Source organism: Bombus affinis, chromosome 17 (assembly GCF_024516045.1).
Source record: "Bombus affinis isolate iyBomAffi1 chromosome 17, iyBomAffi1.2, whole genome shotgun sequence".
NCBI classification, from domain to species: domain Eukaryota; kingdom Metazoa; phylum Arthropoda; class Insecta; order Hymenoptera; family Apidae; genus Bombus; species Bombus affinis.
This window is the reverse complement of record NC_066360.1, coordinates 219,527-234,296: the sequence shown is the minus strand read 5'-3', so window position 1 is coordinate 234,296 and position 14,770 is coordinate 219,527. Positions and strand designations below refer to the sequence as shown.

The 14,770-nt window shown below is 47.2% G+C and overlaps 3 protein-coding genes across 4 annotated transcripts in view; all 3 read right to left on the bottom strand.

Moving 5' to 3' along the window:
* The window catches only part of LOC126926092 (uncharacterized), a 71,636-nt gene extending 62,456 nt beyond the window's left edge, over positions 1-9,180 (bottom strand). Inside the window, exons 1-2 of one of the 2 annotated variants that reach the window (XM_050742223.1) lie at positions 8,221-9,180; positions 8,024-8,136 (exon numbers count right to left, since the gene is read on the bottom strand). In XM_050742223.1, coding sequence (XP_050598180.1) covers positions 8,419-9,141 — 723 coding nt within the window. In that variant the 5' untranslated portion in view covers positions 9,142-9,180 and the 3' untranslated portion in view covers positions 8,024-8,136; positions 8,221-8,418. Of the gene's footprint in view, positions 1-8,023 lie in introns of both variants that reach the window. The other variant, XM_050742222.1, reaches the window with a different exon arrangement.
* The window catches only part of LOC126926090 (uncharacterized), a 49,341-nt gene that overhangs the window by 12,662 nt on the left and 21,909 nt on the right, over positions 1-14,770 (bottom strand). The gene's annotated exons all lie outside the window — the stretch shown is intronic.
* LOC126926096 (uncharacterized) lies at positions 816-6,249 on the bottom strand. Its single transcript, XM_050742226.1, has 2 exons — positions 6,102-6,249; positions 816-4,478 (listed from the first exon to the last, which is right to left on the bottom strand). The coding sequence occupies exon 2, from the start codon at positions 2,733-2,735 to the stop codon at positions 2,124-2,126; it is 612 nt and encodes a 203-aa protein (XP_050598183.1). The 5' UTR covers positions 2,736-4,478; positions 6,102-6,249; the 3' UTR covers positions 816-2,123.

Here is a 14,770-nt window from a genome sequence, read left to right as displayed (position 1 = left end):
CTCCAGCGAAGTCTCGACTCCATGGAAAAGTGGTTCCAAAAATGGGGTTTTAAAATAAACGAAAAAAAATCCTCCCATGTAACCTTCACGCTCCGAAAACAAACCTGCCCCCAGGTCACCATTAACAACACAATAATCCCAAGCAAGGACTCCGTAAGATACCTGGGCATGACCCTGGACAGGAGGCTAACTTGGGAAAAACATATCTCGGAAAAAACAAAGCAACTAAAGGAAAAACTAAGAAAATTCTATTGGCTCACGGGCCGACGCTCCAAACTAAACATACAGAACAAAATAACCCTCTACAAGGCCGTAATAAAACCTGTCTGGACCTACGGAATCCAACTATGGGGAACAGCAAGTAACTCCAACATTGAAATACTCCAACGCTTCCAATCGAAAACGCTAAGATCCCTATTAAATGCACCCTGGTATGTTACCAACGAAACAATCCACCGAGACCTCAAGATACCTACAGTCAAAGATGAAATACACAAGTCCAGAAGCAGATATAGCACAAGAGTCAACAACCACCACAACCCACTAGTCACCCAACTACTGGACACGACGGACCAGATCCGCAGACTAAAAAGAAAATACCCTCTAGATTAAATCCTTAAATTCTACTAGAACCAACAATATAAAACTATTATAATCCATGTCATTGTATCTCGCCAAATTAAGTTACTGAAAATTCTCAACGAGAATTGATTGTAAATATTCTAATAAATAAAAAAAAAAAAAAAAAAAAATCTTTCTAAAACTTGATCTATCGAGCCGGCAATAGTTAGGTCGTCATCCATATAAACAACAACATATGAATAAGCGATGTCGCCTAAGGCATTGAGAATGGCCCTCTGAAAAACGGACGATGCATTTTTTTCAGTCCAAACGGCATCGTTATGTATTCATATTGTCCGTCGGGGGTAACGAACGCTGTGTACTCCGTCGAATTAGGATGAATGGGGATTTGGTGAAACCCGGTGGTCATGTCTAGGCTAATAAGGTATCTCGCCTGTTGCAGTCTTGCGATTTGATCCGGAGTAAGAGGCAGGGGATACCGATCCGCGACCGTATTTTTATTTAACTCTCGAAAGTCTACACATGATCTATCTGAGCCGTCCTTCTTCTTCACGAGTAACATAGGGCTCGCGTACGATGAATTGCTAGGCCTTACAATGTTGGCTTTAATTAGTTCGCCTATAATCTCACGTACTATTCTTCACTCTTCTTCACTAAGTCTGTAAGGGCTTCTCTGTACGGTGACGTTAGGATCAAGTAACCGTATTTCCAACTTGCCCGTACTTACGCGAGTGCGTGGGAAACCCGCAATGAAAGAATCTTTGAATTTTTCGAAAACGGATATTAATCGACTTTTATCGTTACTAATTACATCAGTGTCGATCATGTTAATATCGATCTCATCTTCCGTAGTTTTACTACAGGCATTAATTATCTTTGGTTTACTGATAACGAGGCTATTTTGCGTAATATGTACGTCAAAACCTTGGCTTAAAATCTCGCGACCAATCATGATATCATGTTTTAAATAGCTTATCGGTCAGGACGTGAAAAGTTATCTCCAATGCAAAACCGTTAATACATATAGTGGACAAAATCTGAGATGTACTCTTAACACATGTATTCCCTATTCTTCGCATTACTATTATATCGGTCGTTCTTTTGCCGGAAAATTTCGAGGCTGCGGATTCCTTAATCAATGAACATTCGGCTCCAGAATCGAAGCAAAATGGGAACGACTCACCCAGATGACTTAATCTATCAGTTGGGGCCTCCACCACACAGGAGTCAACCCGGCGCTCATCCTTGGAAGTACGGTTTCTTTTCCGCAACACTGGGCAATTAGGCGTGATATGCTCCTCCTCGTTACATTTGTAGCAGGACACCTTCGACGATGTGGCCGATCGGTTTTTCCCTGTACTTCTCCGCCTCCGATTTTATCCTCTTTCGGCACTCGGGTGCTTTATGTCCATAGTTACGACAGTGGTAGCACCTATTCCGGGAGTCAAAAGGCTTATGTCGTTTAGCTTCAGGACCCGCTGAGGAGTTGTCTGACGAAGACGCCGGCCTCTTCTTCGCGTAGTAGAAAGCTCCCATTTCATTCAGGAATTGATCTTCAGTCTTGATATCGCTTGAAGTGCTATCCGTTCAATACGCTGGTCTAGTGAAGCCAATTGAAAAACGACGGAGGCGTTGATTACCTCAGCCAAAGTTAAATTTTCCCACTTCGCCTTCAGGAAGGAACGGATACGAATGCCGAAAGCTCCCGTGGTTTCGTCCTCCAGTGGTTTTTCATTGGACATCTTCATTAGTACTGAGGTAGCTGTTTCTTTGCCACCAAAACGTGCAATAAAAATGACCTTAAACTTTGACCAGGTAACATCTTGAGCAACAGGTACTTGCGAAAGCCATTGTGTTGCAGAACCTTCTAGAGCAGAAAATAACGCACTGCCCCGTAAAGGATTTTCTTCCAAGATCAGATTAACAACCGCGCAACATGCAGCTGGGTCGGAACCCGCGATACCAGGATTAAAGCGCGGAAGCGATAAATTTTTAGTTTCCTCACTCGATTTTTGCACTAGCGTCTGAACTAACTCACGCAAGATGGCTATATGCTGTTGCATAGTTAACTGCCCTGATCCCACTTCTGATGTCGAGTTGCAGTTAGGATTAGGATTAGGGGTGTTCAATGAATCTTCACTGGAATTAGCCATCGATGCGGTAGAACAAAGGTACAGTTTATTAACACAAGTAGAGATATTACAGCGTTGGTAGTTAACCACAACGTCTAGGTACTCGCGACACTAATGACAATGGCCTCAGGTTCGATAACGAATCCGCGGTCAACGGGATGACGAACTTTACTCTTCGTTAGCGTCTAAGTTGTACTCGAGGTTAATGCATGGAGCAATCAGTACGTATAAGACGTACTGACGATACTGTATCCGAGGAAAGTACGTGTGGGCGTGTCTGAGGACACGGGTCTATCGGATTTGTTGATGTTAATTTTGGTTAAGGAAGTGAGGGCAGTAGACACCGTCTCCGATTGGATAATAAGACGGTTGGTGGACCAGGAAGGGTTTCAACCGCCCTCGTGAGAAAGTTGCCAACGGAATATACCAGAAGTGAGGAAAACCGACTTTCCGTAGTAAACAATAAACGTAAAAGGAAATCTAAGACAAGAGATACTCGCTTAGTCTGAGGGACCTTAACTATGAAAATTGCAAGACCCCTGGTGAGTACTTAAGACTATTGAGGGTACGCGTCAAGGATGTGCAGACATCTGGGTGCCATCCTGCCCGCGGTGTGTGGCCTGGTCTCTGATGTGAATTGATGTGAATTGACGGTGTCGTCGGCGTAGCACGCCAATGCCGAGTCCGGGGGAAGCACCGCGTCGTACGCGATGTTCCACAGCAACGGACCCAACACAGAATCCTGCAGGACCCCGCGCAGTACACCGCCCTATCTGCCATCCCCCCGCCGCGAACGGTGTAGACGATACTCCGGTCCCGGTGGAACGCCCGGACCACACGCCGCAGGTACGCGGGTACCCAATGAAACTCGAGGGCCCGACATATCTTGTTCCAGGGGATGCTGTTGAAAGCGTTGACCACGTTCAGCGACACGGCCAATGCCACGCAACCACGCTGCTCGACCCCCTCGACCAAGGAACGGACACGGGCGACAGCGTCGGCCGTAGACCGCCCCCTCCGAAAGCCAAACTAGCTGTCGTGCAGTCCGAGAACACTTCCAGACAAATGCGACTCGAGGCGGGCAGCTACCACTCTCTCCAGTAGCTTGCCAGCCTCGTCCAAAAGGCATACCGGCCGAAAGACGGAAGGCGAGTACGAAGACCGTCCCGGCTTCGGCAGCAGGACCATCCGTCCCTCCTTCCACAAGACGGGGAATTCGCCGCGAGACAGGCATCTGTCGAACAGACGTATTAATCTCAGGGCAAGACCCCGGCGACGTCCTTCCACAGGCGGGCTGGGACTCCGTCGGGACCCGGAGCTTTCCGCGCTCCGAGCCTCCCTACAGCCTAGGTCAATTCTTCCTCGGTGACCCTCGATTCCGGGCTCCAACTTCCGGCGGTTGACGCTCCTGCTCTTCCTCATCGGTGAACCTGCCATCTTCCTCGTTCGCCGCTCCCGGGAACAGAGTGCCGACAACCTCCTCCATGAACCGAAGGTCCATGCTCTCCGTTGCGGAAGGCGCCCATGGACGGAATTTGTTCAATACCATCTTGTAAGGGTGCCCCCAGGGAATCGGAGTCGAGGCTGGTCAGAAGCTCGTCCCAAGCCCGTCTCTTCACCTCGTACAGACGAGCCACCGTGGCTTCGTCCAGCCGCCGTTTACGGCGGGATCTGGTGAACCGGCGCCGAGCGCGGATTCACGCCTCGCGGAGACGAGCGATCTCCTCGGGTCACCAGTACACCAGGAGTTAAGTGTATTGGTTTCTGAAACAAAATGGTTTTGTCGTTTAGTCGGATTTTGTCATTGGATATTGAATAGTTATACTTCCCTAAACATGGTAGCCCAATGATTCCGTCTTCGATAATAGGGAAGTTGTCCGATACTATGTGAAAGATGTGATCCTGTCCAAAAATTCGTTTCGTTACGTATTCGTTCGTTTCGTATTTGTCTCGTCCCATAGAAAATTTTTGTTTAGGTCCTGGATACTGGCGTGTTAGGCTATCTAGATATGCCTTATCAATAGGGGATCGTATGCCGGGCCACGTGGCCCGGCCATGCCGATGTTATATCGACTTCGTAGAATATGCTTGAAAACTTACGAATTAATAAATTTCTCAACTACGATGTGTGCAATCAAAAGTGCAAGGTGTAACGATTATGCTAACATTAGCTTTGGCATATATTCAGTCAAACAAATAGGCTAGGCGAGCTGTGAAAAGTCGAGGTTAGGTTTCTAAAAAAGTCTATAGAGTTCTTGATACAATGTGGTTATAATTTTGACCAGCAATAGTGGCGACGGTCCTATAGAGCTAAGAAGGAGTAGGAAAGGGTTAATACCAACGTAGAAAGATATTGTGATAGTATACTTTGCTATGTCCGGTGTTCGTAACTCTCTATAGGGACAAATAGGTTTAAAACAAAATTATAAATCAAAGGTGGATGTTATAGGTTCTTTATTAAATATGAGATGGTAATCCATGCAATGAGTTTAACTTGTGTCGCATTTAAGAAAGTGATTATGCGAAAAGCAGGGTAGACGCAGGGTGTGGCCATTACCGTCACAGAAGGTAGAGTGGTATTAAGTTAAATTAAGTTAGGCAAATATTATGTGTGAGAGCAGAGTGGTTGATTGTTGTGTTAAATCCTCCACCTGGAAGAAAAAGTATTAGTGATAGTTGTATGTATGTGATTTGTGTATGTGATAAGCCCGAAGCAACAAGTTATTAGTGCAATACTTATCTCGTATACTAGCTGTCGGAGCAGGATACGTTCTCTTCATTATAAGTAAAAGCAACTAGTGTCTGAATGTGTTCACGAGCCCTTTGGGTGTAATACAATCAAATGAGGAGACTCTCCATCGGAAAGGGAAAAGTCTGGGATACATAGAAGCGTGTGGTCATATGACGCAACTCAAGGAGAGGAAACATCTGTAGAACTGATCTTGGATAGAACGCCAGATTAATTATAGCACTATAATTATAGCCAATAAACTAAATTCTAGTGCCTTTCTCCTGGCACAAGCGCTCTTGATTGTGTCGTAGCAGGATAGCTTATAAAAATTGCTCGTCGCAAACCTAAAACGAGGAAAAGTTCATAATTGATATATGACAATCTGGATATCTAACATCTGAATTCGATGCCACTTTTGGGCATAATTGTTCTTATGATGAGAAGGCAATAGTCCATAATAAGCAAATATTACTTACTAAGGTTTTGTGCCTATAAGGCAAGCTGTCACACGGTTGAGGTTATGCAGTAACCAGGGGCATCGTGCTCATTTTTTCAAATCAATAAAGGCCGATGAACAAACTTATCAACTAGCTGCAGTGCAAGTTAAGACTCTCCACGACGAATAGTGAAAGTGACTTTGCGAGGTAAATATTTACCCTTCGCGGACAGCGCATCGTCAGCGGGCATGAATCGGTGGGTTTTTCTAACCGAGGAGAAGAAGGAGAGCACAGGTCACGGTGAATTTTTACAAATATCCGGATATTACTGTGAATATTTTATTATTTTTTTAAAAACTCGTAAACCGTAACTGCGATGTGAAACGTGCGGTGATCACCGGGCGCCGCCATTACGCTAGTGACGCGCCGCCATTACACTGGTGGCACGTGGCGGGCCGACCGAAGCATAGAGCACACGGTCGCAAGATCGACGACTCGTATCGATGCGGATATCAATGAGTCACGGAATGCACGATGCATAGAGTCGAACTCGATGGCAAAACCGATTCAATAACGGAGAATATAAACGCTTAATTTAAATGTAAATTCTGTAGCTAATATCGAACGTAGATGAAAGAAAATAGATCTGCACACACATAATTGATACGCGCACGGATAAAAAAAAATAAATTAAGGTTATAAAGTTAGGACTTGATTCGTAAAAGGATAATTACGAATAAAAGTTAGATTTAATTATACCAACAAATTGTTAATAACAATTAGTAAGATTGATCGTAAGGTAATAATTACGAGTTAAAGTTAGAATAATTATAACTAAACAATTACTAAGACCAAAGTTAGATTTAAACCAATAAGTAATTGTTAGTAGTACTACGAGTAAAGTTAGAACTGATAATAACCGTCTAATTAGTAAAACTGAAAGTGAGAATGATAAAAATAAAATTAAGGTTATAAAGTTAGATTCGTTAAAATAAATTACGAATTGCTAGTATTATAGTTAGTACCTAATTATTGAGACCAACTAGAATTAAAATTAACTATAAGTATTCGATTGGCGATTTCACGACGACACTGGCAAGTTTATTTGGATACGAATTGTATACATTCGGAAGGATATAGTGTGATTATACGACGACCGGCTACGTCAACGGACATTTCCCTTTTATACAAAAAACAATATGGATAAGTTAAATAAGGTAAATAAACTTACTTACGGCTCAGGGGGTTTCGGAGTCTCCAGGCCCCGTCGGTGATTCGAGTAGCGTCCCAGGCTCGACCCGATGGTCACCTAGCGACTGGACGAACGGCGAGGGGAAGTTCGATCCCAGGGCCTCCCCTCGTTCGGTAAATACGACCGGGGACCAAGAAACACCCGCAGTTGTCACAGAGGAAAAGATGTGCAAGAAAACCACAAGAAGATACCTCGAATTTGATGAAGACAACGCGAGAACCATCGAGGATGTCGAGATGCCAATGCAGGCATTCAAGGAAAAGACACCACCCACCGAAAAGGCGACCCGAATCGCCAAGGAAAAAATCTTGAAAGGTGACAAGATCACCAGATATATGAGAAAGTTCCCAGTGGAGGAGGGCGCGTGCAAGACAACGAGAAGCCTAGCCAGGAGCCAGTCGAAGGCAACAAGGGACGAGGCAGCCAGTACTTCGGAGCTAGACACACCGGCAGAAATGTCCGACAGCGGCGGCGAAGCGGCAGTAACAAGAGAATGCCTCAGGAGGAAGGCCATGATGAACAGAGCAACGGCCGAGAACAAAAGCAACGACGAAGACAGTATCGTCATTAAAATGAGCGAATGGAAGGCGATGACGGAAATCATCAGAGAAGTCTTCCGCGAAATTCAAGGAATAGGTAACAGACTATACCTCACGAGCAAAAAGGATGCCGACATCAAGAAAAGGAGGGACGCTATTAGTAACAAAGCGAACAAGCTCCACTCGATGCTGGACGAGATAAGGCTCAAGAAGAATGCTAGGATGGTCAGAGCCACTAGGCTGACCTTCTCTCTGGGGAGGAGCGATAAGAAGAAAGGGAAAAGGAAGGAGATATCGCCCATCGAAGGGAAAGGATCTACATAAAGATGAAGATGCTCGGAGAGACTTACGAGAGGAACAAGATCCATAAGACCAGGATCGGCGCGGATGACGGCAGCGAGCTGAAGGAGGAACTGGAGGCGATTCACAAGAAAGCCCAAGAGGAGTGGCAGGAGTGGAACAACTACAAAAAGGAGAATGTCACAAGGAAATTAATACCGAATGCGCTGCTATTTACCAAAAAGAAGATGAACATCGATCATCATACCATGCAGCTGTTACAGCTGTCCACTCCTTGTCTTGTCCTACTTTGACAAGGATGGCTTCGGGCCTGTTACGTAGCCTCTTCGGTCTCTCCGGCCTCTTTGGCTTGTCCACTGTCGCCCTTTCTGCGTTCGCCTTCCTGTCCATCGTCGGGATGTCCTTTCTTGTTCCTCTTCTTCCGCGGACAGATCCAGTCTTCCTTTCAATCGCTGTCCGTGCAGTCCGTAGTCGCTTTTGCCGAGCTGTTGCCGGCACAGGCTCCTGCGTAGGAGGCCTCCACGGTCGTTGGTCCCTTTCTCTTGGTGTAGCCTTTCCCCTCGACGGGCGATATCTCCTTCCTTTTTCCTTCCTTCTCCTCACTCCTCCCCGGAGGGGTGGTCATCCTGGTGGCCGTGACTATCCTAGCGTTCCTCTTGAGCCTCATCTCGTCCAACATCGAGTGGAGCTTGATCGCTTTTTTACTGATAGCGTCCCTCCTTTTCTTGATGTCGGTGTCCTTTTTGCTTATGAGGTAGAGTCTGCTACCTATGCATTGGATTTCGCGGAAGACTTCTGTGATGATTTCCGTCATCGCCTTCCATTCGCTCATTTTGATGACGATACTGTCCTCGTCATTGCATTTGGTCTCGGCCGTCGCTCTGTTCGCCATGGCTTTCCTCCTGAGACATTCCCTTGGTGCCGCCGCTTCGCTGCCGCTGTCCGACATTTCCGCCGGTGTGTCTAGCTCCGAGGTGCTGGCTGCTTCGTCCCTCGTTGCCATCGGCTGGCTCCTGGCCAGGCTTCTCGTTGTCTTGCACGCGCCCTCCTCCACTGGGAACTTTCTCATATATCTGGTGATCTTGTCACCTTTCAAGATTTTTTCCTTGGCGATTCGGGTCGCCTTTTCGGTGGGTGGTGTCTTTTCCTTGAATGCCTGCATTGGCATCTCGACATCCTCGATGGTTCTCGCGTTGTCTTCATCAAATTCGAGGTATCTTCTTGTGGTTTTCTTACACATCTTTTCCTTTGTGACAACTGCGGGTGTTTCTTGGTCCCCGGTCGTATTTACCGAACGAGGGGTGGCCCTGGAATCGACCTTCCCCTCGCCGTTCGTCCAGTCGCTAGGTGACCATCGGGTCGAGCCTGGGACGCTACTCGAATCACCGACGGGACCTGGTGGCTCCGAAACCCCCTGAGCCGTAAGTAAGTTTATTTACCTTATTTAACTTATCCATATTGTTTGTTATATAAAAGGGAAATGTCCGTTGAAGTAGCCGGTCGTCGTATAATCACACTATATCCTTCCGAATGTATACAATTCGTATCCAAATAAACTTGCCAGTGTCGTCGTAAAATCGCCAATCAAATACTTATAGTTGATTTTAATTCTAATTGGTCTCTAATTAGGTACCCGCCAGTTGGAGGTGTCTCCTTGTGGCGTTTTCATAGTTGATATTGTTTCCTCCCTTCTGAGTTTCCCTGTGACTGTTCTATATGCGATGCCCCAAGATTCCCTGTTATCTTCCTTGGTAAAGAAATCCTGCCAACTTTGGACTTTTGTTCTTGATATCATCCGCTGATACTCCTTTCGGGTTTCCCTGTATCGCAGCTTCTCTTGTTCCCTCGTTGCGAGGTCCTTGACCCCTTGGTATCTTCTTCTCGCCTGGTAGGTGCTCCTTTTGCTCTGGTGAGTTCGGGCGTTCACCAGGTTACTGAGCTGTAGTGCCACTTCTTCTTTTGAATGGCGGCATCGCAGGCTCTTATCAAGGTTACCTGGAGTTGCCCGGCCATTCGCTCGACGTCCTCAGCCCGCTGGAGGGTTATTTCTTTGAGTGTCTCTGTTCCCTCCATGACAGCTCTCTGAAATTCCTCCCAGTTGGCCTTCTGCGTATTGTATCTTCTTTCTTGAAGCTGCGGCATGGTACTTCTCTTCCCGAAATCTAGGAGCGTCTCCAGTATCCTATGGTATGGTATTTTCCCTTCGAAGCTGTATAGTTCTTGTATTAACAGGATATCGTTACCATCAGCATCCATCCTGATGCTGATCTCGTAGGGAACTGTTTTGGATCGCTGAATGTTATGCTGCAGGATCCATATTCCCCCTTTTCTCCCATGTCCTCTTCTGTCTCTGTTTCCTGTTTCACTCATACTGTGTGCGTGAAACAAGTACTTCCAGTGCTTTCTTATACTTCGGGCAGTTCACGCTGGAGGCTGCGTGATCGCCCTTCTTCCCTGCCTTCCTGCAGTTTACGCAGCTGGCGTCTTTGTTTTTGCTTGTACACTCTTTCGTGCTATGCCCGCTTTCTGCGCAGTGTGCGCAGATTTCGTAGTCGGCGCGGCAGTATTTTGCCACGTGCCCATAGCCTTGGCATTTGTAGCATCGGCTGGTAGCGATATAGTCCCTCGCCTTGCATGCGTGCCATGCTATAAGTACTTTCCTAGTTAGGAGCTTTCCCTTACCTGGGGGGGGGGGTACTTCCATTAACCAGTTGGTTTCCTCGGCATCCTTGCGACCCGTCCTGAAGCAGTACTTGATGGCCGCAATGTCTTCTTCGTTGAGCCTGTCTTGATTATGTTTCCTCATGCAGACCAGTATCTCCTTTTCCGGGATTGCCCTCGGGACGTCGTAGGCAATTATCCGGGGGAGTCTCCTCTGTGGCGTGCTAGCTTTTAGGCCGGCCTCTTTCGGTTTTTTATTCTCCGTGAAGGCCTTTATGCCCTCCCGGTTCGCCGTTTCCACAACTAGGCCGTTACCGCCGATCTTTCTTACTGCGGTAACTTGTATCCCCTTCTTGCGCGGGTTTACCAGCGCGAAGACCCTTCCTTCGCTTCTTCACTGGTTTTTATCTCTCCCTCTTTGTCCTCGGGGCGGATTATAATGACGTTTCTCGGCGGCTTTACCACCAACTGTCCGATCCTCGTGTTGGTCACTCGAACCTTTTCCGCGTACGTGGGCTGCTTCGGTTCGGCCTTCGCGGTTTTCTTGACGGCTGTTTCCAGCCGCTTGCTGACTTGCTGTGACTTGTTCACTGCGCTTAGTATTTGTGTGTCCTTGACCGAGCCTGTGCATTGCTCCAGTTTCCCGGTCAGGTAGCTGTTGTGGAGCAGGAGTTCCTCAACGATTCCTCTCATGTCTTTGAAGTACCGCATGATAGTTGCGGTCTGTTCCATGTTGACCTTTTTACTGGGGTCAAGGCAGAAGGCTAGTATCTTCTTTTCAATGTCCCCGGCTTGCACTCTTATGTCTGATATCGACCGAGTTGTATCACGTGCCGGTCGGGTTTCCTCCTTGGATTCTTTCTCTTTCTCCTCCTCCTCCGCCCTTTTCCTCTTCTTCATTTCTGGGCTTTTACTCTGCGGTGAACCTTCTGGCTTTTGTGTCCTGAGTGGCTGCAGGATTACCCTTGCTTTCGTGGTGGGTGGCGTCTGTCCTCTTGACGTCATTTTGACTATTAGCGGCGATCCACCAGCAGCGTATTGCTTCTTCCACGCAGACATTTCCCCCTCCTTAGCTTCGCTTTGCTCCGCTAAAGCGTAAGGCTCTGGTGGGGCTTTTAAGTTGAATGATGCCCGCATCTTCGTTCCGATTCGAGGAGCTCAGTGGCACTGTGAAACGGCTGAAGAAGGGGAAATGTCCAGACCCCGACCTAATCGAGGTAGAAACAATCCAACGGGCCTGGGGTGGAATACACCAGGAGCTCCTAAGGCTCATGAACGGCTGCCTCGCCTGGGGGATCTTCCCTAAACGGTGAAAGATTGGAAATGTTATCACCATCCTCAAAGGACCAGATCGGGACAGAAGCGACCCCAAGTCCTATAGGCCAATCTGCCTGCTCTCCATGATAGGCGAATTGCTGGAAAGGCTAATGATCACCAGGATGGGGCCAATCCTCTATGGCCGCGCGTTATCCTCGAATAGACAATACGGATTTCGCCCCGGGAGATCGAGGGCGGATGCGATCACCAAGTTCCGGGAGAAAGTCGAGCAAATGAGCGATAAGAAATACGTCCTCGCAATCGCGCTCGACATATCAGGAGCTTTCGATAACGTTTGGTGGACGAACGTGCTGCACGAACTGAAAAGAAGAGGCTGCTCCGACAACCTGTACTGGCTGACAAGGAGCTACTTCTCGGACAGAACTGTGTAGATCGTGGGGAAAAACGAATAGTGAGCAAGCCCATTACGAAAGGATACCCGCAGGGATCGGTACTGTGTCCAAGCTTCTGGAACCTTGTACCAGGTATCTAAATATGAAACCGGAATTTTTGTATAGAAAATATACGGTTATTGTATGAAAATGATTAAAAATATTTTATTCGAAATATTGCCCATCGCTAGCTATACATTTTTCCCACCTGTCTGGCAATTGGTGGATGCCACGCCAAAAAAAACTGTCGCTCTTTTGAGGCAAACCAGTCATCGAGGCATTTTCGTACATTTTCGTAAGAAATGAAGCGCTGGTCAGAAAGTGCGTGTCCCATCGATGCAAATAAATGGTAATCAGGCGGAGCCAAGTCTGGTGAGTAAGCCGCGTGCGAAAGTATTTCCCAACTGAACGCTTCGACCGTTTCCTTGACCGGTTTTGCTGTATGTGATGGTGCATTAACACGCAGAAAAATTACATTGTGTTGCCTTTTTTGATATTCTGGTCGTCTTTCACGCAAAGCTTGATTCAAATCGGTCATTTGTTGTCGTTAGCGCTGAGTATTAACGGTTTCGCCAGGTTTTAACAGCTCATAATAGATCACGTTCCACGTTCCACGTTCTTCGTTCCTCATGTCAAAATTACCACTTCTGAATTTTTAAACTACTCAAAGCACTGTGATTTACCAAGAGCATGCTCACCGTAAGCTTCGACAAGCATTCGATGCGATTCTGCAGCAGTTTTCTTCAAATGGTAACAGAAAATCAATGCTGTCCGCAAATCGTAGTTTCCAGGCACAAAATTCGACATGTTCAACGCTATTACAAACTATGCTGTTGTATGAAACTTGTATTGTTCTGAGTCGAAAATGTTTGTGAGATGTCAACAAAGACTTTTGGCATCAATGACGCAGTTCAGTGATAACTACATTATCAGCTAGGGCCAACTATAGGCAAATTCCGGTTTCATACTTACAGACCTGATATTCGATGACCTGCTGGCCGAGCTAACGGAAAGCGAGACAGAGTGCGAACCTATCGCGTACGCGGACGAAATAATGATGCTGGTCGCCGGTAACGCGAGGAGCGAGCTTCAGGAAAAAGGGCAGGAGGTAGTTACCCGAATCTCTGCCTGGTGCACCAGGAAGAAGTTAGCGTTATCGGCACGGAGGACCGAGTTGCTGCTTGTCAAAGGCAAACTGGACACGGAGAGACCACCAATCATTAAGATCAGCAGCAGTAATGTAAGGATGGAACAAGCGATCAAATACCTGGGAGTGCATCTCTAAAGAGGCCTAAAAATCTACAGGCACGTACAAGAAATAACCGGTAAGTGCCAAAAACTTTTCAGCAGCCTCGCGAGAGTGGCCAAGGCAAAATGGGGACACGGACACGCGGCCATGCGTACCCTGTACAAAGGGCTGTACGAGCCGATCGATAACCACATACGCCGCAGCCGGTTGGAGTGATCTGCTGAAGGGGAAAGCGAGGAGTAAGTTGATAAGGTCACAGAGGATGGCGCTCCTCCAAGTGACCAAGGCGTATAGAACAACGTCAACCGAGGCACTACAGGTCATCGCTGGAGTCATACCCATCGACCTCCTAGGTGAAATCAGGGCGAGACTCCACAACAAGAAAAAAGGACGCGACGAAGTGCGCGGCGAAAGAACCATCGTCGGAGAGGCGATAGAGAAGTGGCAAGAACGCTGGCGAACAACATCGAAGGGCAGGACGACCTTCGAGTACTTCGACAGTGTCAAGAACAGACATGAGAACCGCTGGGTAAGACCCGACCACTACACGACACAGTTCATTAGCGGCCACGGGGACTTCAACAGCAAACTCAAGTCATTCAGTCTCAGAGAAGTGGACACATGCAGATGCGGCAGAACAGAAACCCTCATCACATCCTAGGGGACTGTCCAATCTTCAACGAAGAAAGGCATGAATTCCGGAACGCAATAGGAGAACTCGATCTGCGCTGGCCGGAAGAAAAGTGGGAGTTCGTAACAAAGGACGTATACCCCCACTTCCGTCAGTTCACAAGGAAAGTACTCCAAGCAAAGGAATAGAAGAGAAGGAGAGCCCTACGAGAGATGGGAGGCGCATCGCAGCCAGGACGACCCCCAGAAAGAAGATCGACACAACTGGAGGAGCAAACAGGCCGGCCTCCAAGTCGAAGTCCAAGGCTGGCTCGGCGGGTGTCCGAACAAAGAAGGGAAGAAGAAGAAGAAAGCAACGCAGAGGGACCCACCACAATGACGGCACCTGAAAGCGGAGAGACTAATATCAACAACAACAGCAAAGGCAACAGCAACAGCAACAACGACAACCACAATAACAACGAAGAAGAAGACGGCAATACCCAATAGAAGAGGAGAGGGATTAAGAAGAAGAAGAAAACAGCGAAGAGGAAGAAAACCTGCATAAC

Coding starts and splice junctions, on each gene's coding strand:
- LOC126926096 (XM_050742226.1), bottom strand. CDS start 2,735: ATGGCTAATTCCAGTGAAGATTCATTGAACACCCCTAATCCTAATCCT.